The sequence below is a fragment of the Biomphalaria glabrata genome, chromosome 16 (assembly GCF_947242115.1).
Source record: "Biomphalaria glabrata chromosome 16, xgBioGlab47.1, whole genome shotgun sequence".
NCBI classification, from domain to species: domain Eukaryota; kingdom Metazoa; phylum Mollusca; class Gastropoda; family Planorbidae; genus Biomphalaria; species Biomphalaria glabrata.
Genome location: NC_074726.1, coordinates 2,631,349 through 2,658,973, shown reverse-complemented (window position 1 = coordinate 2,658,973; position 27,625 = coordinate 2,631,349). Strand labels below are relative to the sequence as shown.

Sequence of the window (27,625 nt, the reverse complement as noted above, 5' to 3'; positions counted from 1 at the left end):
AGATTTAAAGTGTTAGTTGTAAAAAAGTGAAAACATTGTTGCATGTTAATTCAAAGTTTTCTGGTCCGTTGACCTTCGGATATATTTGATACTTTTTGTGGAGAGCCTCGCCTGCCCTCCCTCAAATCCGGCCCTACCCACTTCAACTACAGCCCAACATGACCAACACTCTGTACGGCAATGCTGAACAACTAAAGACAATTTGGCACAGTCTGCAAAAGAGCTTACAGCTCAGCAGCAAAAAAAGCAGGCTAGAAGAAGAAGAATGTGTGTTTCAAGATTAAATTAATCTATTCATCTAAAATTTAACTTTGACAATGTGTAGTTCTGATTAATTCAATTGGAATCTAGAACAAAATAATACACAGAACAATGAATAAATAAAGAGACAATTTTTATTTCAGATAACTTGTAATTATTCTTTCTAAAAGCTTCCAACACTCAACTTAAGGCTTACGTAGGACTCGTAGAACCCAGTATTTATCTGCTATTAAAAAGACGTTGAGTCAATATGGCTGTGTTCCATAAGCTTGTGTCTTTTTTGAGATCCACTGGAGTAATTAGGTTTATCTAACAGCTCTGGGTCTCAGACGTTTGAGATTCACTGCTCCAACTAGCAACCACGCATGTTTGTTTGGTTACGCATGAGTGATTTCACAACTACCAAAGTCTTGTTCATCCGAAGACTGAAGTCTCTATTTATGGCGCTTGCTTAGTGTGACCCTATTTGATCTCGCATCAAAGATGTATATCGATGAAACCGGATCTCACACAAATACAAAGGGAAATCCCAAAAGCTAATCCTATCGAAGCGTTCGACTTAGTTGTTTAATTTGGCAGTAAGGAAGTAAGGGATTAAGTTTACCCCCCCCCCCCCAAATTTTTTTTTCGAAATGGGTGTGGCTAGGTCTCCATCAGAAACCCAATTACAAACATTGAGAAATAAGAGTTTCAGCCCCTTGTATTGGGGTGTGTCTGTAATGTACAAAGCTGGATTATATTCTAATTTGTTCCTTGAGATTTGAGTTGAATGATGTTTCATACAAATGCAATTCCATCAAGTGTATCCTGGCCATTATCTATATTGACTATAGATTGTCACCGGAAATATACATACTTCATGCTGATGTAATTAGGTATAGAAAAAACAGACAATTCTTGATATTTAATACTTTTTTTTAAACGTTCTTGCAAACTTAAAAAAAAAATATTTTACTCCCACAGGTAATATAGCCCGAAAACCAAAAGTAAGTGCATCTGATGATAGTAAAACTATAGCTTCAACCTGTGGGCAGTGGACACCAATAGCTCGTTGCCACGTCACGCAGACCTGTGTCGTGTTATTAACAGTTCAGAACAGTATTGTTTAGACACAAAAGTGTATTGAAGAAATGGGAGATAACTCTAGCCCAAGCAGATTCTGGGTAAGTGAATTGTCTAACTTAGATTGTATTCAATTTTCAAATTTATGACGTATTGATATAATATCTCACGATATTTGTGGCTTCATGAATTAAAATCTGAAAAGTACACATTTCAAAACTGAGATTAAAACATTTTAGCTATGAGCGAGATAAAAATCACAAAAAAAAAAAAAAAAAAATTCTAAGAAATAGCTTATAGGTCTAGCACTCCGGGATGTATAGTCGGTCACTACCATCTTATTAAAAATGACTTACTGCTTGTAAGATATTGCTCTTTATTTTTTTAAAACTGAAGACTTATTTAGTCTTTTTTTTGTTTTGTTTTTCAGATGGTTGTTGCATTTTTCTTTATTTCTGCGTCATTAGCATTAGTTGGATTCATCATCTATGTTAAAGTTTTGTAAGTTATTTTTCTTTAAATCTGCTTTCATTATTTAATAGCAAATAACCTCTCTCTCTCTCTCTAGCTTTGTGGTTTAAAATAAGACATCAAAAATAGTAGTAAATTTGTTCATTAATATTAATTAATTATGTTAATGTCTCCGGGTCCGAAGATTAAGGTAGATTTTATGTGACAACACAGGCCCATTTTCGACCTCCTTTTTTGTCACATCATAAGCAGACAAAGCTTCATTCACCGGGTGTCTGAACTGTACGCCGTCTGAGCTTGTCATCAACAATGGCTTTTCTTTGGCTCTCTCGCGTGTATAGTCCCGCAGTAACGATTTGCTGCCATTTCTGTTCAACTGTGACAAACTGATATTGTAATCTGCAATTGACGTGAATGCATCTGCTAAAAAGCAGTTCGACTAGATCTACTCAAATTTCTCTATGTTTTAAACTTGAGACGCGCTGACACTCCAAAAATCAAGTTTAGTCTAGAATGACTTCTAATAATTCTCTTAAAGTGATCATCATTGGCCTCCTTAAGTCGTGAAGCGACTATGGTTCCTCTCCTGGAGCACTTTTTCATGTGCCCGTAGAGCCCTAGTCTGGAGAGACATTCCCGTCCACGTACAACACAAGGGAAGATGTCATTGGGTTTGGTGGTTGAGAAACTAAACATTTTGTTTTCTTTCGGCTCACTTTTCTTCCAGACATTAGGCCAAAGGTCAACTTTTCCAGCGTTCCATATTTTTGTCACACTCTCTATCTCTCTCTCTCCACATAGTGCAACCTAGGACTTTGTCTTACCAGTTGTCAACCTTCAATGAAATCCCGTTGGTTGTTAGAAAGGCTTTTATCCAACAAACAGGCCTGAACATTGGGATTCTTCATCCCATGTCCTGTCTGAGGGCACCCAGCGGTAGACGGCCATATCGATTGACTGGGCCAGACCGGGCCGTGCCGCGTACACAGCGCACCGTCCCCGAGCTTCCTCACCCGCTATAAGTGTCAGGGACAGTGCTAACTGCGGGGAGCTTGTCTCATATTCCTATAATGTAACCGCCACTGTTCCGTGCAAGGGTCGCCAATCCAGCAATCCGGAACTGATGACGACCCCCTTTGTGGAACGGCGTGGCGGACTTTTTGGACTGGGTTGCAGGTTACTTGTTCCATCCCCACCCCGAGTGAGATTTACAAAAAAAAAGAACAAAAGCTCACACAGGGAGACCTGCTAGAAGGTCTGGTTCGCTACTCGTACTTAGCCTATCTAGTTCCACTACTAGACGTTTCCACCGGAGGCTCCACGCTGATGCGAGGGGTAGCTGGAAATCCTCAGGTAGTCAACATCTCTCTCCACATAGTGAAGCCTAGGGTTTTGCTTTCCAAAGTAGTCTACATTGATGTCCACAGTTTTAATGTCCCGATTGATAACCTATGCGTCACGGAGGTTGTGGCATCTTTTTAAATATAAGGTCAATCCCCAGTCTTACTGAAGTTTCGCGTTTTTATTATCAAATTGACATAATTACTTCAGCTTATCTTATCTTATATAATACAGACGTTACTTCAAAAAGAAGAAGAAGATGATTACGTCATGCATTCAGTCATGCATGTTAATCAATTACTTAAATTCTGCCAAGTCACTGGTTTTCCTGGCTAGCTCAGGCAACCCATTCCATGCTCTAATAGCACTAGAGAAGAAGAAGCATTTGTACAAATTTGTCCTAGCGTATGGGATGAGGAATGTGCCTTTATCTTTGTGTCTTTCTGAGTATTTTATTAAATTTTGTTTTGTATTTGAAGATTATGGTTCAGTGTTTTATGTACAAATTGCTACTTTACTTTGAAGTCTTCTGTCCTGAAGGCTTTCTAAATATAGTGATTTTACTAAGGGTGTTACTCTAGTCAAATGTGAATATTGGTTTGTTAAGAATCTCATGAAGTGGTAGCATAGTGTACACTAGCTGTATTTCTATTGATACTGGAGTATAATAGGACGGAAAAGATGTGTTTAGTCAACGAATGAATTTATTGGGTCAAAAATTATCTGTTCACTTCTTGTAACAGTGAGAAGCCAATCAGCAGAAGTATTAGAGAAGCGGAAGTACTCAACCGGTACCCGCTGATGTTCCGCACACCAGAGGAGCAGGCGATCTTTGAAAAACAGGTCAGACCATTTCTGTTCTTTTAGATTAACAGGCTTTTCTTTGCATGTTTTCTGTGAGTTTCTTAGAGTTCTAATCTAATTTGTTGAAATATTTTAACTCTTTCTCTCCTAACTGACGATACCATTGTTGATTCCTCCAGAATGTGGTAAATAATTACGGAGAGAAAGAGTTAATCTTCTTGTGGTTAGATCACGTAGACAACATTTTTCCTAGCCGATCAAATTATTTACAAAACCATTTTGATAGTTTATCAAATTAGTGACATAATTTGTTTGATTATCATTTAGCCGTCACACACTTTAAAACCAATCTCTGAAAGCAGAAACTTTTACTTTATTGTCATCCAGTTTCTCTTCTCTTCTAGTTGGATAGTTGTGTGTGTACATTTCTCTTCTCTTCTAGTTGGCTAGTTGTGTGTGTACATTTCTCTTCTCTTCTAGTTGGCTAGTTGTGTTCATTTCTCTTGTCTTCTAGTTGGCTAGTTGTGTGAGTACATTTCTCTTCTCTTCTCTTCTAGTTGGCTAGTTGTGTGTGTACATTTCTCTTCTCTTCTCTTCTAGTTGGCTAGTTGTGTTCATTTCTCTTCTCTTCTAGTTGGCTAGTTGTGTTCATTTCTCTTCTCTTCTAGTTGCCTAGTTGTGTTCATTTCTCTTCTCTTCTAGTTGGCTAGTTGTGTTCATTTCTCTTCTCTTCTAGTTGGCTAGTTGTGTTCATTTCTCTTCTTTTCTAGTTGGCTAGTTGTGTTCATTTCTCTTCTCTTCTAGTTGGCTAGTTGTGTTCATTTCTCTTCTCTTCTAGTTTTCTTGTTGTGTTCATTTCTCTTCTCTTCTAGTTTTCTTGTTATGTTCATTTCTCTTCTCTTCTTGTTTTCTAGTTATGTTCAATTCTCTTCTCTTCTAGTTTTCTTGTTGTGTTCATTTCTCTTCTCTTCTAGTTTTCTTGTTGTGTTCATTTCTCTTCTCTTCTAGTTTTCTTGTTGTGTTCATTTCTCTTCTCTTCTAGTTGGCTAGTTGTGTTAATTTCTCTTCTCTTCTAGTTTTCTTGTTGTGTTCATTTCTCTTCTCTTCTAGTTGGCTAGTTGTGTTCATTTCTCTTCTCTTCTAGTTGGCTAGTTGTGTTCATTTCTCTTCTCTTCTAGTTTTCTTGTTGTGTTCATTTCTCTTCTCTTCTAGTTGGCTAGTTGTGTTCATTTCTCTTCTCTTCTAGTTGGCTAGTTGTGTTCATTTCTATTCTCTTCTAGTTTTCTTGTTGTGTTCATTTCTCTTCTCTTCTAGTTTTCTTGTTGTGTTCATTTCTCTTCTCTTCTAGTTTTCTAGTTGTGTTCATTTCTCTTCTCTTCTAGTTTTCTAGTTAGGTTCATTTCTCTTCTCTTCTAGTTTTCTTGCTGTGTTCATTTCTCTTCTCTTCTAGTTTTCTAGTTATGTTCATTTCTCTTCTCTTCTAGTTTTCTTGCTGTGTTCATTTCTCTTCTCTTCTAGTTTTCTAGTTATGTTCATTTCTCTTCTCTTCTAGTTGGCTAGTTTGTGTTCATTTCTCTTCTCTTCTAGTTGGCTAGTTTGTGTTCATTTCTCTTCTCTTCTAGTGGGCTCATAATTAATATTTTTGTCCAACAGTTTTATGCTGAGAACTCAGCGTTTAATTTAGAGACAGCAGAGATTGCGACAGACACCCAATTACAAAATTGTTCTTTCAGGTCAGTTTTAGTTTTACATAAGTAACATAGAACATTGACACCATTTTTAAAACGACAACTTCTTGTTTATGATGCTCACTACCCCCTGTAAGAGCGATTAATGTACACCACATAGTTAATAAATGATACATTTAAAGAAAAAAGGAACATTTTATTCATTTCCTTATCTTTACCTCCTCCCGTCCCTCCAAAAAATTAATTCTTGTAAAGCGAATGTATAAATCTACAGAGTATATACGGTGCGCGAAATGTTTTCTAAACGTCTATTTTATCTATTTAGCCTACATGCGGAAATACCCGCTGACGTATGCGTGCTCAAGCTATAGATCAGGGGTTCTCAACCTGTGGATCGTGACCCCTTTGGGGGTCGATTGACGATTTGCCAGTGGTCGCCTAAGACCATCGAAAAATGGATTGTTTTTGTCTATTCTTCTTTTGCTGTGTGTGTGTGGAGAGGGGGGGGGGGGGTCGCGGCCACGAGAGGGATTCTAAAAAGGGGTCGCCGAGCTTAAAAGGTTGACATCCGCTGCTATAGATTGTCTAGACCTCCAGACCAAATTTAATGTTAGAAGATAATATTTCGATAAAATTATAACGGTTAAACCAGATTTTATTTTCGTCTGTGTGGCCAATTAGCTAGTAATATTTTTACCATATATATATATAAACTGTCCAATTTCTAGCATTCCGATTACCGTGTCCAGGCAAGTTTTTGTTGTTTTCTGTTTCTTCCTATGTAAAATTTGCATTAGCAAGCTGAAAAGAGGAATCTTTATAGAAATAACTATCACTAACTTAAGGCGTATTTAACTGCTGATCATCAAAGTCCGTAACCAGTTAAAGAAGGTATGTTGTTTGATACAGCACCATCTCGTTATTGCTCTGTTTTCAGTTGTCCCTCCAGACGTAGGAGGTCGCTAGCTACATATCATCCTCTGGTGGAGTGGATCAATCATTACAAAGGTCTCCACGAAATGAAGAAAAGGGACGTAACCACACAGCCGGGACCTAACATTTATCATGGATGTTGCATTTCGTGAGTTACCTCTCTTCGCTCTTGTTCTGATAAATCTAATTGAATCTACATACATTGTTTGGCATGTCATCTCTCTCTTTCTTTCTCTCTCTTGTATATACATTTATTGTGTTTTATAACATGAAGTACAGAGTCTGTTATCTACTTTTATTATTTCCACTTTGAAAATTAAACTCTTACTTTTAGAAAAGAGAAGTCTGATCCATTTTTCATCAATACTAAAATCCCCGGCATACTATGGATAATGACGTATTCACCACTTAACCGTTGTAATATTGATCTAATTTTGTAACAAGTATGCATCTTTTTGAATTATTCATAGCTCAAGCCGATAGATTAAATATATATTATTTTTTTTAGAACAGAAATTTATAAGTGAATTTAATGATGACCATTTCTTGTTTTCTCTCTCTCGGCAGGCGCCACTATTTTGTAAGTCCAGACTTTGGTAGTACCATTAGTGGCACCAACTACTCGCTCGTCCAGTTTGATAGTCGGCGACAATACTTCCCATCTCAGATTTGCAAGTAAGTTACGGTCCAATGAACTGACTAATTTGGCGCTAATCGTAGAGAGAAGGCGTGAAGAAAGGGGAGATTTTAAGTAGTGGTCGAGAGGCCACCCGACTCGAGCAGAGTTATGTTTACTGAGCGCCTAAAGGCAGCACTGAAAACCTTCTCCCAGATACCCCCCCCCCTTCCCCCCTCCACCCATCCTAAAATGTACTGTTTTCAACAATTACCAAAGCGCCTTTTAAAATTATTGATCTTTTCGTCACGTTTTTAGCGGCCCCCGTAAGGGGAAAAAGCCGCTATTAGGTTTGTGCAAAATGTCCGTCTGTCCGTCTGTCCGTCTGTCCGTCTGTCCGTCTGTCCGTCTGTCCGTCTGTCACACTCAGATCTCGAAAACTAGAAGAGATATGAAAAATATTATTTCATCATTAAATCCGGCTTGAAAAGTTTAGGTGCAACGGCTACTTTTGGTTTTCTAAAAGCAAACCGTTTAATTTATAAAATTAATTATGCAAGCGATTTTTTCATAAAAATACACCAATTCTAAAACAATTACGTAAATGTAAGGGAGGCAATGTTACAATATGCTAACAAAGATAGACAATTTTTGTGTATTTTCAGTATCACTAAGTCAAATATATTTTTAAAATGTACAGGAAATGTTTACAACAAATACAAATAATAGTTAAAGACGTTTTTTCTGGTCAACTAGCTGCTAAAATTAAAAGAAAACATTTCTGTTTGTTTATAAAGGCTAATAATGCACTTTGTATGTAAATATCACGCACATTTTTTTAAATGGACTTTTTATGCAGCGATTTTCGTGCAGTAGCGTAACGTCGCAACATGATCAGGTGCTAAACCAATTTCTTAAACTTTTTTTAAAAATCAGATTTTATTTATTTTTTGTTTAGTGCCCCCATCCGAATAAAAGAAGCTTATTTTTGTGCGTTTTGTCTGTTGGTCGGTCTGTCCGTCACGATTAGATTTAAAAAACTAGAACTCTAAAAGCTATTGAAAATCTAATTTACCCTTTAATGTTCCTCCCATAACATCTCAATAGTTTTAAGTATCTAAAATTGATTGTTCCGGATTTTTTTGTGCAAAACTAATCAACGCCAACAAATGTTTGTTTGCTCTTCTAACTTATATTACATTCAATTTCCATGCTTAAACGTTGCAAAAACACATTATCAATAATATGTTGTTCCGTTTTTTATGTAAATAGCATATTAATGCTAAATCATAATCTCTATACTGACTTATATTTCATTAATTGTAAAAATGTTCCGGATATTGTTTTATAAAACATGAATTATGCGTAATGATTGTTTGAAATCGCATAAGGCTTTTAAAAAAAGTAATTTACTAGAATTGATTACTGAAAATTACTTTTTAGACATTTAATTTTCTTGTAAAACATAACATAGAAGTTTTGTAATCGATAAAGAAAGTTCCGGATTTTGTTTCTTACAAATCGTCGCCAGAAATTTCCGAATTTATTTAAAAATCTACTAACGCCAAATAATTGTTTGAACTCCCTCTTCTAATTAATAAACAAATAATCTTCTCATTTACGAAATAATGTTTTTACGGATTTTTATGAAAAATATTTTAACTCACTACTCTCTTACAGTACATTTAACTTTCTACCTAAAACATTAAAAAATCTAATTATCGTTAATATTATGTTCCGATTTTTAAGGAAAACAGAATCCAAACACCAAAGTAAGGTATGAAAATCTCTCCACGTGGCTGTAGAACATCTAATTTTTATACGAGACCATCCAAAAAATTTAATTAACGGTATTACATTTATCTGAAATTCTCTTTTTCTTTTACTATTTATACAAACATCCGGAACAATCTATTATATAAACTTTTCAATTGTGTTCATACCTAAAAATTATTGCGATGTTTTGAAACGTAAAATAAAGGTTAATCAATTTTTAATAACTTTTAGTTGTTTTTTTTTATATCAAGATAAAGGACAGACCGACTGACAGACAAAACGCAAAAACAATGTGGCTTTGATCCTTTTTAAATAATATCTATTAGAACTCAGTGCACCAATGTCTATGAACCCTCGTTAAATATCTCGTGTAAATAAAGACATTTTTTTTTTATGGTACCGGTACTAGCCTATTGTGAGGTAATGGAATTTTTTTTCTTTGACGTCATATGAATGGACTCTTTAAATATAATGTTAAAAGAACGCACTCGGTGCACCAATGTCTATTAACCCTCGAAAAAATTGCTTGTATTAATGAAAACATATTTTAGTCTAGCTAGGCCTTGTGACGTAGTGTTTTTTTTTTCCTTTGACGTCATATGGAATGAATTCTTTAAATGAAATGCTAAAAGAACGCACTCGGTGCACCAATGTCTATGAACACTCGATAAAAGGCTCGCAATGATGAAGGCGATTTTTAGTCTAGCTAGGCCGTGTGACGTAGTGTTTTTTTTTTCCTTTGACGTCATATGGAATGAATTCTTTAAATGAAATGCTTAAAGAACGCACTCGGTGCACCAATGTCTATGAACACTCGATAAAAGGCTCGTAATGATGAAGGCGATTTTTATTCTAGCTAGGCCGTGTGACGTAGTGTTTTTTTTCCCTCTGACGTTATATGGAATTAATTCTTCAAATGAAATGAAAAAAGAACTCGGTATAGTAATGTTTATTAAGCCTCGTTATGTGACTCGCGTTTAAAAAAGGAATGATATCTTGATTTAGATCTAATCTAGATTTTTTAAACTAGATCTAGATTTTTATTACAGTATATCTAGATCTGGATTTATATTCTAATTAAAATTATTTTAGAGTCTAGATCTAGAATTTCTAGATCTAGTTTAGACTAAAATAGACTAGATTAAGATGTAGAATTTCAATTTCTAAACTTAAAGTGTAAAAAAAAAGTGTAGATTTTCATTTCCAAACGTTTTGATCAATATTGTAATGTTTTAATATACTAAAACTAATCTACTATTTTTTTATTAAATTTAAATTTAAATTTACGGCAAATGAATCTTTGAAACATTATTACTTTTGACCATCGGATGGCTGCCTGGTCGTGCGGTTTGCGCGCTGGACTGTCGTTCAGATTTATGGATGGCCCAGGGTTCAAACCCTGCCCGCTCCCATTATCTTCAACTCTGAAGGAACATCCGAAACGTGTAAAACATTTTACATCAAAATTAAATCACCTCTTGAATATTATTTGCGAATATGCAGATCCGACAGGGATCCGACTTCGACGGGGGCCGCCTCTGAGTTTGTGTAACACAAACTCTCTTTGTAATCTTGTTTTTTTTCGATTGATTTGTTTTCATAAATATCCAAAGCCTATTTCTATCCTATGAAGAACTGTACAATGGAAAGGATTCTGAAAGAATTGGGGTTCAACTCCCGAGAGATAAGAATATCCTCGAGAGCTGAAATTGACACAAATTACTTAAATAATTAACACCTAACTAAAAAAATTAACCCATGACTAAAATAATTAACCCATGACCGTTCCTTATGGCGCGGAGTCGTTTGTGTTCAAGTTTACACCAGCGAAAACTAGTCGAAACACTAAACTTAAATGAAAAGTGGACATCCTTATGTTAGACCCAACCTACCAGTGCCATCCAGGGGCGGACTGGATGTCAAAATCGGCCCAGGCATTTCTAAACAGTACATTTCGTAAATTGTCTATCATATGATGGGTCTCCAATTACGTTTTTTTTTATGACGTATCGATAACTGTATGCATGCTTTCTATAAAAGAAAATATAAGACTTATGTTGCTTTTGAATCGCTATGTTTGTAGGCCCTAAAGGATGAAGCCTACTAATAGCACTGTCTACGGATGTAGGCTATTACATTCTTTTTGAAAATGTAAGATATTAAATTAGTATTACACTGTTGTCTGTAAAAAGATTATTTAACTTGACGCTCATATAGCCCCTTATTTAAGAGAATATTATAAAACCTTTAACAATTTTATGCGTGCCTTAGTGGCATTCATGACACCTTTAGGGCCATTTGAGCATGGCCCACCGGGCATTTGCCCAAATGCCCATATAGCCAGTCCGCCCCTGGTGCCATCTGTGTATTAGGCTTGCTCATAAACAGTCGGCCACTTTTCAAACTCATGTTTAAAGGTACTATAGAACTCATTGGAGAAAACGCAGACCAGGTACAAGATCTTACTTCAAAACTGGAAGCTGTAACTAGAGCAGTTGGCATGGAAATCAGTGCAGAAAGTAGCAAAAATACTAGTTTGTGGTAGAGATGTTGCAATCAGTTGATTGGCCAAACATTAGAAGAAGTTGACTAGTTGAATTATCTAGGGGAAACATAAGAGATAGAGGATTGATACAAGTGATCTTGTTTAAGCTTGGCATCCGTTGTCACTTTGTAATAGCGGTGAACCATTCAGACTGGCTGCCTGGTCGTGCGGTTTGCGCGCTGGACTGTCGTTCGGATTTATCGACGGTCGAGGGTTCAAACCCTGCCCGCTCCCATCCCCCGTCGTCCTGCGGGAGGTTTGGACTAGGAAGTAAACTATCTTCAACTCTGAAGGAACATCCGAAACAATGTAAAACAAAACATTTTACAGACTTTGTAATAGCGGTGAAACATTCAGACTTTGTAATAGCGGTAAAATATTCAAACTTCGTTATAGCGGTGAAACATTCAAACTTTGTTATAGCGGTGAAACATTCAAACTTTGTTATAGCGGTGAAACATTCAAACTTTGTTATAGCGGTGAAACATTCAAACTTTGTTATAGCGGTGAAACATTTAAAATTTGTTATAGCGGTGAAACATTCAAACTTTGTTATAGCGGTGAAACATTTAAACTTTGTTATAGCGGTGAAACATTCCAACTTTGCAATAGCAATGAAGCATGTAAACTTTGTAATTCTATTGAGACATTCAAACTAATTAATAGCAGTAAAACATTCAAACTTTATAATGGCGTTGAAAAATTCAAACTTTTTCTAGGAGTGAAACATTCTGACCAATTAATAACAGCAAAACATTTAGATTTAAAAATGTGAATCATTCTGACAAATTAAAAGCAGTAGAACATTCAAACTTTATAATGGAGGTGAAACATTTAAACTATTTTTCACATTGACGCATAACCTTGATGGAAATAGTTACACAAATCTCAAGTTTCTCTTGGTATTATAAACCGTGACATATAAGCATTGGTCCCCGACGAATGGATTTGAATGCTCCGGGAAAGCCAAATGTTTTCTGCATTGATGAATTGAAACGTTTCTTTCTGGAAAGATTTATTTGTGCTCAAATTTAACAAACAAGAAAATGAGTCGCGTTTCATCGAATTTATTGCAAACCAGTCACCAACTCACGCTTTCTGTCTGTTTGTTTGTCCGTCTGGTTCAGTTTTTTTGTACTCTTATTTCTCGAACTTCCCATTCTTGGATCAAGTTGCAACATATGGAGGTATATGGAGGTATATGGAGGTATGGAGGTATATGGAGGTATGGAGGTATATGGAGGTATATGGAGGTATGGAGGTATATGGAGGTATATGGAGGTATGGACTAGGAAGTAAATTATCTTCAACTCTAAAGGAACATCCGAAACATGTCAAACATTTTACAAAAAAAAAAACCCAACATTTTTTAAAAACTTGTTTATCTTGTCTAACACATGTCACTGTGACCTCATTTCAGACATGCCGAGAACTGTCGAGGATGTGGGTGCGCACAGGAGATAAATTTCTTCACGGCCATTGTGGTCAACCCCAATTACCCTAACGACAGCTATGACCCGTACACCATGGTGGCCATCAAGTTACCCGGATGTTGTAAATGTTTCAACAACTTACCAGCCCCTTGAAGCACTGGACTTTGTACATCATCCATCATGTGAATATTTCATCCGAATGACCTTGGTCCATTTCGTTGATAACTTCATGTAAATAATTCATCCAAGTTGACATCCAATTTAACATCCAATTTAACATCCAAGTTGACATCCAAGTTAACATCCAAGTTGACATCCAATTTAACATCCAATTTAACATCCAAGTTGACATCCAAGTTGACATCCAAGTTGACATCCAAGTTGACATCCAAGTTGACATCCAAGTTGACATCCAATTTAACATCCAATTTAACATCCAATGTGACATCCAAGTTGACATCCAATTAAAAATCCAATTTAACATCCAATTTAACATCCAAGTTGACATCCAAGTTGACATCCAATTTAACATCCAATTTAACATCCAATTTAACATTCAAGTTGACATCCAAGTTGACATCCAATTTAACATCCAAGTTGACATCCAAGTTGACATCCAATTTAACATCCAAGTTGACATCCAATTTAACATCCAAGTTGACATCCAATTTAACATCCAAGTTGACATCCAATTTAACATCCAATTTTACATCCAAGTTGACATCCGAGTTGACATCCAAGTTGACATCCAAGTTGACATCCAAGTTGACATCCAATTTAACATCCAATTTAACATCCAAGTTGACATCCAAGTTGACATCCAATTAAAAATCCAATTTAACATCCAATTTAACATCCAAGTTGACATCCAAGTTGACATCCAAGTTGACATCCAATTTAACATCCAATTTAACATCCAATTTAACATCCAAGTTGACATCCAAGTTGACATCTATGTTGACATCCAAGTTGACATCCAATTTAACATCCAATTTAACATCCAATTTAACATCCAATTTAACATCCAATTTAACATCCAATTTAACATCCAAGTTGACATCCCATTTAACATCCAATTTAACATCCAATTTAACATACAATTTAACATCCAATTTAACATCCAAGTTGACATCCAAGTTGACATCCAAGTTGACATCCAAGTTGACATCCAAGTTGACATCCAATTTAACATCCAAGTTGACATCCAATTTAACATCTAAGTTGACATCCAATTTAACATCCAAGTTGACATCCAATTTAACATCCAAGTTGACATCCAAGTTGACATCCAATTTAACATCCAAATTGACATCCAATTTAACATCCAAGTTGACATCCAATTTAACATCCAAGTTGACATCCAATTTAACATCCAAGTTGACATCCAATTTAACATCCAATTTAACATCCAAGTTGACATCCAAGTTGACATCCAAGTTGACATCCAAGTTGACATCCAATTTGACATCCAAGTTGACATCCAAGTTGACATCCAAGTTGACATCTCTGACATGAACTGGGTGCTAGGGCTAGACTTTTATCAAAAGCATTATTTGTTTTCATATTTAATAAATAGTTCAATGTCTTTTGTACATTTTACACAAACTGCTGAGAATGACAAGATGTTTTGACAATAATTTGTCTGTCTCATAATTTTTAATTAATTTTATAGGTCTATTATATATATATAATTATATATATATATATATATATATATATATATATATATATATATATATATATATTTGTCTTTTAATGAATGAATCTGTTATATTATTTGACATCTAATGCCTAATTTTATATTTTTATTTCGTTAATATTGCCAGTAGAATTCCAAGGTGCTATTTACATTAAATAGATTGAGTTTGCGAGTTTCTTCAAGTCACGTAGGACATTGAAATAGTCTAATATTGAATATATTAACTCCTCGTGTCATTGCAATACATTGAACTGATTTATAAGAATTACACTTTTATTAAATAATCTTTGTTTTATGTGTATATATTCCCCTTAGCTTGACTAATTGTAATAAATTTGAGATCCCCCCCCTCCCCAAATCCCCAATATAAAAAAAGTCTCTTGACGAGGAAAGGCAAAGACGGCGAAAACAGAATTTAAATAGACCCCCCCCCCCCGGGTGTAGCAAAATATTCAGGTCACAACTGAGTCAGCGTTGTCACGTGACCTCCTGCACCCATTCCTGATCTTCCCATTCGAAGTCATTGTTTTAATATCTTGAATATAAGCTGGCCAAGTGTCAGCGCTTGGTCCTAATTAGCCTAGACCTACATTCCAAACTACGTATGTATACTGTACACTTTTAATGACCTTGAGATTCTAAATTGGGTGCCGTTGATAGAGATCTGTGTTCGGTTTCAACTCCAGACATCTAGTCCAATTAAAGTTGATACATTTGTTACATAAAAATGGAATAAAGCTCAGCAAAACTTCTCTTGTTATTTTTATTTTATTTTAAACAAAATCATCTTGACTTTATTTTACACCTATAAACTCCAGTTTCAAATGACTTTTATCTTTTTTCTTGTGGTTACAACACAATCTATTCAAGCTAAACAAACAAATAATCCACCATAGTTTTACTCGTGGTTAGATCTCAATCTATTCAACCCGTTGATGTTGACGGCCTTGGACTTCCAGCACAAAGTCGATGGTAGACAACTAAACCGCTGTAGACGTATTTTATCTTAACTAATAAAGCTTGAAACAACTTGAATAACTTCATTTGTGAACAATATTATATATAACTTTTATTACTATATAGAAAAAAAATCAACTTGATATAAAATTAAATAAATGTCGTAGACAATTAATATATGAGGGTATTCTAAACAAAATCTAACTCACTAGAAAAACGCGTCATTTCATTCTGGCAATCTGGAATCGTCTCCCCTACCTAATGACAGTGACACATCATTCGCAACCAATCGCTAGCCCACCGTCACCATAGAAACAAACACACACACACACACTTCATAACACCCATCAAACCAATAATCCCCCACAGTTTTACTCATGGCTACATCAGAAACACACACACACACTCCATCACATTATTAAAAAGCATACACATATCAAAGTCAAAGATCTTCCAAAAATCCCTGAATAAATATGCACCAAAAGGAGGTGTGATGGCTGAGCGGTAAAGCGCTTGGCTTTTAAACCAGGGCTCCGGGGTTCGAATCCTAGGGAAGACTAGAATTTTAAATTTCGGGATCTTTGGGCGCCTCTGAGCCCACCCAGCTCTAATGGGTACCTGATAACGGTTGAGGAAAATGTAAAGGCGGCTGGTCGTTGTGCTGGCCCCTTAACACCCTCGTTAGCCGTGGGCCACAGAAACAGATGACCCAGCTCTTATGGGTACCTGATAACAGTTGGGGAAAAAGTAAAGGCGGCTGGTCGTTGTGCTGGCCACATAACAACCTCGTTAGCCGTGGGCCACAGAAACAGATGACCCAGCTCTTATGGGTACCTGATAACAGTTGGGGAAAAAGTTTGGCGGTTGGTCGTTGTGCTGGCCACATAACAACCTCGTTAGCCGTGGGCCACAGAAACAGATGACCCAGCTCTTATGGGTACCTGATAACAGTTGGGGAAAAAGTTAGGCGGTTGGTCATTGTGCTGGCCACATAACACCGTTAACCGTGGGCCACAGAAACAGATGACCTTTACTACTTTACTTTTTTTTTTTGTTTACTTTTGTTCAATGTGATCTTGTATCTCCGTGATGTACGGCGAATCCTCGAGCACCGCCAAGTGCCGCCCTCTGACGATGTGGATCTAAACCTACACCCTATGCAACACTATGCATCGTTATTTCCTGCGGATGTAAAGCACTTAGCGGGCTTGGTGTGTTTTACGTCGCCAGGGGGTTCAAAGTTCATTACACTGTGAATGATATCTCTAAGGACAGTGTAAACATTCGTTTTAAAAGTTTAATTTCGCTCATTTACTTTTTTTTTTTGTTTTCTTTTGGAGAACTTCTTTTCATAAATTTATAATTATTTCTAGCAAGAACGATACATTTATTCTTTTCTCATCTGGATTTGTCGGACAAAAGTAATTTTTTGAAAGACCTGGAAAATGGAATTCTGTAAAAATGCAATGTAAGTGTCGAATAGGTTTCTAATTGTTTCAAATTCACTGTTTTAAAACGATTGCCGTCAATGATTAAGATAATTTATTGTAATATTAAACTGTTATGTGGATGTAATCACATGGGACCTCAAAGAAGTGAATATTGATAATGACTACTGGTCTTAGACCGCACTCTGTGGAGCGAGACAGTGACCAAGAAATAGTTATTGACAGAGAAAAAAAACATGGGCCTCAGCTCTGGAAGAAAAGCGTGTCAAACGAAAAATGGCTGGCGAAAGCCACATTAACCTGCTAAAAATAAAGCTTCACAGGCACATGAAAAAGAGAGACGAGATGAGCCCATGGACATACATAGATATAGACTGGAAAAAGGAAAAAACTTTATGTAACTTGAAAACATGTATATCTATTGTTGTCGGATTTCCGAATTCTGAAAAGTTGCATGATCTTCATTCTTAGAGATTAAACAAAACTACACTGCTCATAAATGCTGTATAATAAAGTACCACAAATTTTCGTTTCATAAAACTCTTTTATCGGCCAGTCTATATTTATTTATGTCTATGGATGAGCCATAGTAATTACGACTGAATGAAGTCAACAAACTATTTATCTCTCATGTTAATTTTTTACCTTTTCTATCTTTATGCAGTTTAGCTTCTTTATTATCCTAAATAAACCTATACAAAATCGATTCAACTCAGCGCATGACTTTAAAAACTATTTCGTTTTGTTGAGGTTTCAAACTTATTGTTTTGTTTTGTTGAAAGCTGGTTTACATTTTTTCATTCTATCGTTTCACACAAACATTTTCTATTTTTAGATCCTTTTAATTGTTTTTTTTTTAAATATTGTTACTAAAAACAAAAGTAGAAGATCGAATGTGAAATTGCTTCTTAAAGATAGAAACAGGCTTCAAATGCTTCAAACAGAGATATACAAATACAGAAGTACGGGTCTGTGGATTGAAACTTGTTTATTAAACGAAATTAAAAACTGTTTAGTTTCTGTTTTGATCATCTGTGCTGTATATATGGGTCAGGGAGTACATTGCCGATCCGATATCGAGACTGAATATCCTGCTTCTCACGTGCATGTTATGTGTAAGTGTATGTGATGGGGGTGTGACAGTACCTAATAAAACCTTAAAACCATGATTATAGCAAGATTATGTAGTATTTTAACTTTTTTCTTTTTAATATTACTGGTTTGCTAAAAAGTATCTGTGTTTAATTAGACACACATTAACAACAAACATATCTATACCTTTTAAAAGATGATTAGGATTAATTAAAACTCGGCTGGATCAGAACACTCACACAAAACCCATAGATATCTTTTCTCTTTTCATGCTAAACATAGAAGTCTCTTGGAGGCGTGCTGGCTGAGCGGTAAAGCGCTTGGCTTCTGAACCCGGGGTCCCGGGTTTGAATCCTGGTGAAGACTGGGATTTTATTTCGGAATCCCTAGGCGCCTCTGAGTCCACCCAGCTCTAATGGGTACCTGACATTAGTTGGGGAAAAGTAAAGGCGGTTGGTCGTTGTGCTGGACACATGACACCCTCGTTAACCGTAGGCCAAAGAATCAGATGACCTTTATATCATCTGCCCTATAGACCACAAGGTCTGAAAGGGGAACTTTATTTTTTTTTTTTATAGATGTCTCTTCACCCTGTTGAATAGATTGATGTTTAAAAAGAAAACGTGTGTAGACCTTTCCTCCTTCAACGGACATCATTGTTTACATGGCAGACTAGGCAGGTCGTAACTGACTTGCGAGGTCACGTGAAGTAAGGACCTCCGGAGTTGAAGACAATGCCTTATTATAAGCTTATTTTCTCTCTCTTTTTACAATCCTTTTATCAACTCACTCTGTCTGTCCGTTTGTCTGTCTGTCTGTCTGCTCAATGTTTGTACACGTTTTTTTCTCCGACACCCGATCTCGGATCAAGCTTAAATTGTCCACAATTATTTCTTTTACATGCCAACACAAGAATCACTTTAAAAAAATAATTAATTGACTATTGGTAATTAATTATTTTGTTTGGCATATCGAACAAAGGGAAAAAAAAAATGAATTTGACTGATGTGGTCGCGGCTTTAAATTTTGTAGCTAACAATATATAACTTGTCCAGGCAAGGGATAGGGTCATAGCGTATTGAGAAATAGCGCTAGACAAAAACAATAGGCACAAATATTTCTAACCGCACAGATTTATTATTATTAGTCTGGAATCTAGATCTATTACAAATTTGATTCAGCTACATGACTTTTCCAGACTGGTCCATATGACTTTACTTTAGTTTTTTTTTAAAAATATTTTTTTATATTTTTTTTGGTTACTTTCTGGTATTTACAATACCATTTGCGCTGAAAGACTGCACAAAACAGGAAGAGTTCAAAGTCACCTTATCAAACAAGTTCCAGCTCCTAGAAGAGCTTCTAGAAGAGGAGACAGTAGAACAGACCTGGCAAAAAATATATTTTTTTGTTAGGATTTGTTAATTAACGTCTTCTTAATCACCATTCTAACAACTGATTTTCTTTTCTACAAATATACATTAACAAATGAATGTAATGAAATATAGACGAACACTTACATAACACACGACGCTATAAATGGACATAAAAAGCTACGTTCATATCAAGATTCACTAAGAAGTAGAAAGTCGAAAGTTTTCACTTTTCTTCATAGTCTATGACAACACATGAATCAATAAAATAAATTTAATAAAAAAGTGGTAATTAATTAATTTTGGTTTATATAGAAAAGGGAGTTAAACATTGTCGTATTGAAAGATATTGTAGTGATTTTTTCCCTCTTAAATAAGCTTTGCATTTGTTTTTAAAGTATTTTCTTATAAATTAGATTTTTAATTTTTTTTTGCTGCAAGGAAACTAATTATCTCCCTTGCTGTCCTTCAGGATATCCTTTCTATCACATGGACCATAAACTTTTTTTTTAGTGTCATTGTCACAGTCACACCTTTTCCTGGTCACCAAAAAAAACAAACAAACAACAAAAGTCATAGGTCATAGGAACAAACTCATTGATTTGTCTCAAAAGTAAAAATGTCTGATCTTGTGACATTGTTGTCATTGTACTCCGAATGGATGGGACTACCTTTTACATCGGAAACATTTCTCAACTACTTCCGCCAACTCTGATAGGCGGAGTGATGCAAATAAATAAAAAAACAACGTTATTAATATCCCCCGTCTGTTTATCTCTCTCACTCTCATTCACTATCCAGGATATCCTCGATCTAGCTATCACGTGTCCAGGGGGCTAGGAAACAAAAAACAAAACACTTTAACCAGAAAATAATCTATTAGTAGAAACAGGGCCATGATCAATACCAATCATAATGGGAGATCACGAAAGTACCGGTCAGTTTCACTGCTATGTTTTATTTCAATTTCATACTGAGTCATGCGCTTGTTCTGTACTAAATATAAAAAGACAGTTTTTATGAGAGTATTTGATGTTAGAGACACCTAGAGAATACATGTTTAAAATAAGTAAGTACTGATTTATTCAATCTTTGTTTCTTTAAATTTATCTTTAAAAAATAAAACAAACTCTTAAAATAATGAACTTTATTTTTTGATATGCCAATTACGGCGCGGCCTCTGTATTATTTAACTCTTTCTCTCCTTAATTATTTACCACATTCTGATGGAATCAACGTTGGTATCGTTAGTTAGGAAAGAAAGAGTTAAAAAGAATGGCGAACAAGAAAAATGTTAAAAAGACTTTTTTTTTTTAAATTAAAAAAAGACAAGACCTCATTTATACAGCTTATAGAGCAATATTTTTTGTTCTTAAAAATTTTTTGAATGTTAGATTAAAAGAACAAGGGAAAAAATTTTCCCCGTTCCCTCTCCCCTTCTCTCCAAAAGAAAGCAGCTCACATCCATTACACATTTTAATACACAATAAATTTCCTGAAATCACATTTGTTTGTTGACGTCTTTTGGACGTTCCATTAGAATTGAAGATTATTACATTCTCATTATTACATTTTTATTATTACATTCTGTTTATTACATTCTTTTTATTACATTCTGATTATTACATTCTGATTTTTACATTCTGATTATTACATTCTGAATATTACATTCTGATTATTACATTCTGATTATTACATTCTCATTTATACATTCTGATTATTACATTCTGATTATTACATTCTGATTATTACATTCTCATTTATACATTCTGATTATTACATTCTGATTATTACATTCTGATTATTACATTCTGATTACTACATTTTTATTATTACATTCTGATTATTACATTCTCATTTATACATTCTGATTATTACATTCTGATTATTACATTCTGATTATTACATTCTGATTATTACATTCTGATTATTACATTATCATTACTACATTCTTATTATTACATTTTCATTTATACATTCTGATTATTACATTCTGATTATTACATTCTGATTATTACATTCACATTTATACATTCTGATTATTACATTCTGATTATTACATTCTGAATATTACATTATGATTATTACATTCTGATTATTACATTCTCATTATTACATTCTCATTATTACATTCTGGCGAAAGCGCGGTGGCTGAGTGGTAATGCGCTTGGCTTCCGAATTGGGATCCCGGGTTCGAGTCGTTGGGAAGACTGGGATTTTAATTGAGTGATTTTTGAGTCCACCCGACCTAACATTAGTAAAGGCTGTTGCTCGTTGTGCTGGCGACATGACATAGGCCTATTCGTTAACCATGGTCAACCGAAAAATAAAAAGTCTAGAATTAATTAACTAAACCGACCTTAACCACCAATGAGCCAGGAAAGCCAATGACCTAACAGAGTTTAAGTCATTGATTAACAAGCATGCCTGGATTGACATATGAAATGCTTAGGACGTAATTATCTTCTCTTTTGAAGTAACGTCTGTAATCTATAAGATAAGATAAAGAAAGCAATGCTCCTAACTATATTTTCCAAGATCTGGGTTTTACTGGCACAGACTTGATGAGTAAACTATTTACTTCTTTATCCGCTAACTAATATCTAAATATTTACTGTTAACATACAAAATATAATAATCCTTAAAAAAACAAAGCTTAACTAAAGGGGAAGAACTTCGCCCTTAAAACTATATCAACTATATAAAAGTTAATTCCCTTATATTGGTAGAAAACAAAATAATTAATTATCAATAATTAATTGACAAATCGGCTATTTTTAAAAATTATTCGTGTTTTGTTAGGTACAATAAATAATTGTATTAATTAATAAATAATTTTTAAAAGTATCAACTTGATCGGAGAATGGGTGAGGGTGAAATAGGGTTAACAATTATTGAAGTGGACTGAACCCAACGTATTTAGCCATATATGTGAATACTGAAGGATTAGTTTCCCTTGTTGAAGGGAGAGTCTCCAAAATAGGGGCTCCACAGCCACATGAAAAAGTGTTTGAGATGAGCCATAGGCGTTCTACGACTGAAGGAGGACAACTAATTAGTCTCCCTTGTAGGTTTCAAACAAAATAATTAATTACTAATTGGTTACCTTTTTATTGATTCGTGTCTTGTCTGTGCCAATGAATAACTGTGCAAAGTTTTAATGTTGGGTGTGGGAGAAATAACGTGTATAAGCGGACAGACAGACAGACTGACAGACAGACATAGAGAGCTGATATAAGCTTTGAAATAAAACATGCATTTCCTTGACTTTATAAAAACATTATGAGTTGTAATTTATAAGGGATTGTTTTTTAAATATCCAGATTATTTAGGCTATTTAAAAAAACATAAAAAAAAAACAACGGAAGCACTGAATTTAGGAGGGCGAGTCGACCTTCATGTCAGTGACCAAAACGCTACTACACCACGCATTGCCACGCATATCAGCTAATAGGATGCAACAGCAACAATAACAGCAACAACAAAATTGGGCCCTACGTCATTTCGGTCTACTGCGCATGTCCCCTTTACACGCTCGCATGTTAATAATAAGGTCAAAACCGTTGAACCATGACATAGAAAAGGATTTTCCAAGCAGGAAATACATTTTTCTTCTGTTTGTCTTCCCCTAATCTTCCCTGGTCCTTCGCAGTGTATTGTTTTACTTACTTATAGTTCCGTCAGACATCAAGATTATTGCTTCTTAGCCCAATGTTTCCCAAACTGTATTCCGCGGAACCCTAGTGTTCCGCCAGGACTGTATTGGTGTTGCGGAAGGACTGCATAGGTGTTCCGCCAGGACTGTATTGGTGTTGCGGGAGGACTGCATAGGTGTTCCGCCAGGACTGTATTGGTGTTGCGGGAGGACTGCATAGGTGTTCCGCCAGGACTGTATTGGTGTTGCGGGAGGACTGCATAGGTGTTCCGCCAGGACTGTATTGGTGTTGCGGGAGGACTGCATAGGTGTTCCGCCAGGACTGCATAGGTGTTGCGGGAGGACTGCATAGGTGTTCCGCCAGGACTGCAAAGGTGTTCCGCCAGGACTGTATAGGTGTTCCGCCAGGACTGCATAGGTGTTCCGCCAGGACTGTATTGGTGTTCCACGAACTGCTGGAATAATTAAATAGAAACTACCACGAGAATTAATCTCTCTTAAAAAAATAAGCAAATTGTTCCGCTCAATACTCAGAATGTGCAAAGTGTTCCGCTCAATACTCAGAATGTGCAAAGTGTTCCGCTCAATACTCAGAATGTGCAAAGTGTTCCGCTCAATACTCAAAATGTGCAAAGTGTTCCGCTCAATACTCAGAATGTGCAAAGTGTTCCGCTCAATACTCAGAATGTGCAAAGTGTTCCGCTCAATACTCAGAATGTGCAAAGTGTTCCGCTCAATACTCAGAATGTGCAAAGTGTTCCGCTCAATACTCAGAATGTGCAAAGTGTTCCGCTCAATACCCAGAATGTGCGAAGTGTTCCGCTCAATACCCAGAATGTGCAAAGTGTTCCGCTCAATACTCAGAATGTGCAAAGTGTTCCGCTCAATACTCAGAATGTGCAAAGTGTTCCGCTCAATACTCAGAATGTGCAAAGTGTTCCGCTCAATACTCAGAATGTGCAAAGTGTTCCGCTCAATACTCAGAATGTGCAAAGTGTTCCTTACGTAGGTACTGTACTATTGGCCGTTCGACTACATTGCCTACTGTATTGTTATTGTTATATAAGATTTCGTCCCCAGTTTTCTAATATTTATTTAGTGGCCTTCTAATCACTAACTAATTCAAATAAAACGAATGCAAAGAATTCCCTAAAGAGGCCGATCATTCTTGTAATGTCAATGGCCGATGTTTAAACAGAGAGTGCTCTGGGCTTCTTCTCCCTCTCGCGAGGTGGCGCTTGATGTTAGTGAGTTTACTCTTTAGCACGTGCAACAATATTTAATAAAAGCATTAAAAAAAAAGGGGGGGGGGGGAACGACCTGAATTTGAACTCATTATTCAAGCCTCCTCAAGCCAATACTCTAACCACTCTGTTAGTGAGGTGCGTATGAAAATAGAAGATTGTATAGTTATCTATAAAATAGAAGATTGTATAGTTATCTGTTGTTTATTTCAAACTTACTTTAAAACGGCGACAAATAAAGGGGACCAATTCAGCTTATAACACCACCACTATTTCTTTCCCTTGTTCCAGATACCAAATAAAATAACTAATTACCAAAATTAATTAACTAACTGGCGATTTTTAAAAAATTGATCCTTGTTTTGTCAGGTAAAAGAAATAATTGTTCAAACTTTCAGCCTTATCCGATATTGGGTGTCGGAGAAATAACGTGTACACAATTTTTTAACAGACAGACAGACAGACAGACAGACAGCGTGAGCTGATATAAGCTTTGTAAAAAAAATATTAAAAACTACTTAGGGCATTTTTTGTTGTGAACTCCTGACATGAATTGGATATGGACACATAAAAGTAGGCCTTTCAACAATAAAAAAACAACAACAACAACACCAGGGATTAATTAAGAAAAGAGAATATATATTTAATAAAAGCAGCCAGAATAAGCTGTCACTGTAAATAACGCCATCAAATACTAGACTATTAAATATTTCACAAGCTATAAAACTGCCTACCAGGACTTCTGTTATTTAGTCTCAAAACTCAGGCCCCAGAGTCTGACAAGATGCTAGAACTAATTTGTACAAATACTCCTTCTTCCCTTGTGCGATTAGAGCATGGAATGGGTTGCCTGAGCTAGCCAGGAAAACCAGTGACTTGGCAGAATTTATGTCATTGGTTAATATGCATGTCTCAATGCATGACGCGTAGGATGTAATCATCTTCTTTTTTGAAGTAACGTCTGTATTATATAAGATAAGATAAGAACTCATTTCCAATGTGACGACCAATTTAATTGTGGATTACAGGGCAGAAGATTATACAACTAAAGAAAATAATCATGTTTTGTTTTCTAGCCCAAAGATGAAATAATTGTGCATTATTTCAACTGGCTGACTCATCTATGACCTACTTATGTTGCCGTTGGCAATGCAGTCAAAACAATTGTCTTAAGTGGTCGATTTTAACTTTTTTTTTATGTACTGTCTCTTGATTTCGTGAGTAGCTTTTCTTTAGGTGTCGGGTGTGTATCTGGCGTTATTCACAATACGTAAACTAATTAAGACAGTGCTCTTTAAGCCTGGGACTTTTGAAAAAATAGTTAGTTTTTTTTTTAAACATAATTAGACAATTTCTAAGAAAAAGTTGGAAAACTATTGTTAGAAAATAAAACTGAAAATAAGATCACTTGTTTGATGAGATCAAAATGGTATTTGTTAGCTGAATTTAAATATGTAAAATTATTCTTACCAACTCAACTAAAAGAAATTGTGGCTATTTTAATATATTTTTTTTAAAGCTATTTATGATTTATAGGGCACTTTTTTTATACCGGTTGATCTCCACTGCTTTTAGTGGGCATCAAATTCTGATATTATTGGTGCTTTTGGTTAGTGTCTTGTAAATGAATCTATATTGATATATTTCCTTAATATATTCTTAAAAGAAATTTCTATACAACAACAACAAAAAAGAATATACAACTAAAATGGTATTTAACCTTGGTTAGGCCAATAATAGAATATGCATCCTCTGTTTGGGACCCCTCAACTCAAGAAAACATTAAGAAACTGGAACAGACACAAAATAGAGCAGTGAGATTCATAACAAACAAATATTTGACTAGAGTAACACCGTTAGTGGAATCATTAAATTTAGAAAGCCTTCAGGGGAGAAGACTTAAAAGTAAAGTAGCAATCATATATAAAACACTGAACCATAATCTTCAAATACAAAAACAAAATTGAATAAAATACTCAGAAAGACACAAATATAAAAACATATTCCTCGTTCAATATTTGTACAAGTGCTCCTTCTTCTCTAGTGCTATTAGAGCATGGAATGGGTTGCCTGAGCCAGCCAGGAAAACTAGTGACTTGGCAGAATTTAAGTCATTGGTTAATATGCATGACTAAATGCATGACGCGTAGGACGTAATCATCTTCTTTTTTGAAGTAACGTCTGTATTATATAAGATAAAGGTGAGGAGGTTACCATTTTTTCTTTCGAGTCTATTTAAAACAGCTCTGGATGGGAGGAGAAGAAACAGTAAAATGGAAAGTGGGGGGGGGGGGGTGAAACCGGAAACAAAAACTAGCGCAGAACTGTCTTCTTGCCACCTACCAGGTGACATGTAAGCTGGCCTATTTTCTTTTTTTATTATTTACCGAATAAACATTTGCCGCTTTAAAAAAAACACAAAAACGAACCATCTCAAATAGCAGGATGTGTGTTACTGTTACAGAAACTGTTTCTCAAGAATCGTAAATTTAAAAAGTCGTTTCTGTAATATTATATCATCATAATAATAATCATAAGGCTTGTTGTCACGAGTCAAGTCTGTGACCTATTTCGACCAGTTTCTAGAAGCTCGAGTTCAAACCAGTGCAAGTGTCCAGCGTAAACAAGTTAATTTTAGGTATCCAATCAAAGAAAGAGGTTAAGGGAAAAAATAGCACACGTCAGCTTCTAGAAGGTCAAAGTTACTAAAATAATTATCTGAGAAGGTTCCATGATTCTGGAATGTACGATCAAAGAAAGTATAAATAAGGGGAAAGTCAGTTAGTCGGGGTCCTCGCTCAGTTCTTGATTAGTAATAAGTTTTGTGATATTAGCGGGTCCATTAAGTAAAGTTTTAGTAGTTGAAGTTGAAGTTATACTAAGTGAAGTTTTATGTATCTTTAAGTTTTATTTATGAAGTGTCAAGTTGTTATTGAATTAAGAAGTTAATTTGATGTGAAAGTTGAAGAAGTTATTAAAGAAGTTTGAAGAAAATACAGAGAGATGTTTCTTTCTTCATTTCATTGAATTGTCAAGTTTAATCATATAATCCCCGGCAAGTGTGATGGTCATTTCATATGAATTCATCAAATTATTAATACAATCCTTCGGCCAGTTCATCACACTTGTCTTCGTGTCCAAGATTAATGAGGAATGCAGTATTTCCCGTGGCTACGCAGTCCGAGCTGCCACCTACATATTTTGCTACATGTAGCGCTGGCATAATC

At 35.5% G+C, this 27,625-nt stretch overlaps 2 protein-coding genes across 3 annotated transcripts in view; both read left to right on the top strand.

Moving 5' to 3' along the window:
* Window positions 1-1,229: 1,229 nt before the first annotated feature.
* On the top strand, window positions 1,230-13,314 carry LOC106069377 (uncharacterized). The gene is made up of 7 exons (XM_056013618.1): window positions 1,230-1,424; window positions 1,754-1,824; window positions 3,879-3,978; window positions 5,593-5,672; window positions 6,565-6,708; window positions 7,128-7,235; window positions 12,918-13,314. The coding sequence occupies exons 1-7, from the start codon at window positions 1,392-1,394 to the stop codon at window positions 13,081-13,083; spliced, it is 702 nt and encodes a 233-aa protein (XP_055869593.1). The 5' UTR covers window positions 1,230-1,391; the 3' UTR covers window positions 13,084-13,314.
* A 3,592-nt stretch (window positions 13,315-16,906) lies between these two features.
* LOC106052102 (uncharacterized) overlaps window positions 16,907-27,625 on the top strand; it is a 33,086-nt gene continuing 22,367 nt past the window's right edge. Inside the window, exon 1 of one of the 2 annotated variants that reach the window (XM_056013614.1) lies at window positions 16,907-17,054. In XM_056013614.1, the coding sequence (XP_055869589.1) occupies window positions 17,032-17,054 (23 nt within the window). In that variant the 5' untranslated portion in view covers window positions 16,907-17,031. Of the gene's footprint in view, window positions 17,055-20,315; window positions 20,569-27,625 lie in introns of those variants that run through there. The other variant, XM_056013616.1, reaches the window with a different exon arrangement.

What these genes read in the sequence shown, in the direction of transcription:
- LOC106069377 (XM_056013618.1), top strand. Translation starts at nt 1,392, where the DNA reads ATGGGAGATAACTCTAGCCCAAGCAGATTCTGG. An exon ending in TATCATGGATGTTGCATTTC is followed by an intron (nt 6,709 to 7,127) that starts GTGAGTTACCTC and finishes CTCTCTCGGCAG; the next exon opens with GCGCCACTATTTTGTAAGTC. An exon ending in TTCCCATCTCAGATTTGCAA is followed by an intron (nt 7,236 to 12,917) that starts GTAAGTTACGGT and finishes ACCTCATTTCAG; the next exon opens with ACATGCCGAGAACTGTCGAG.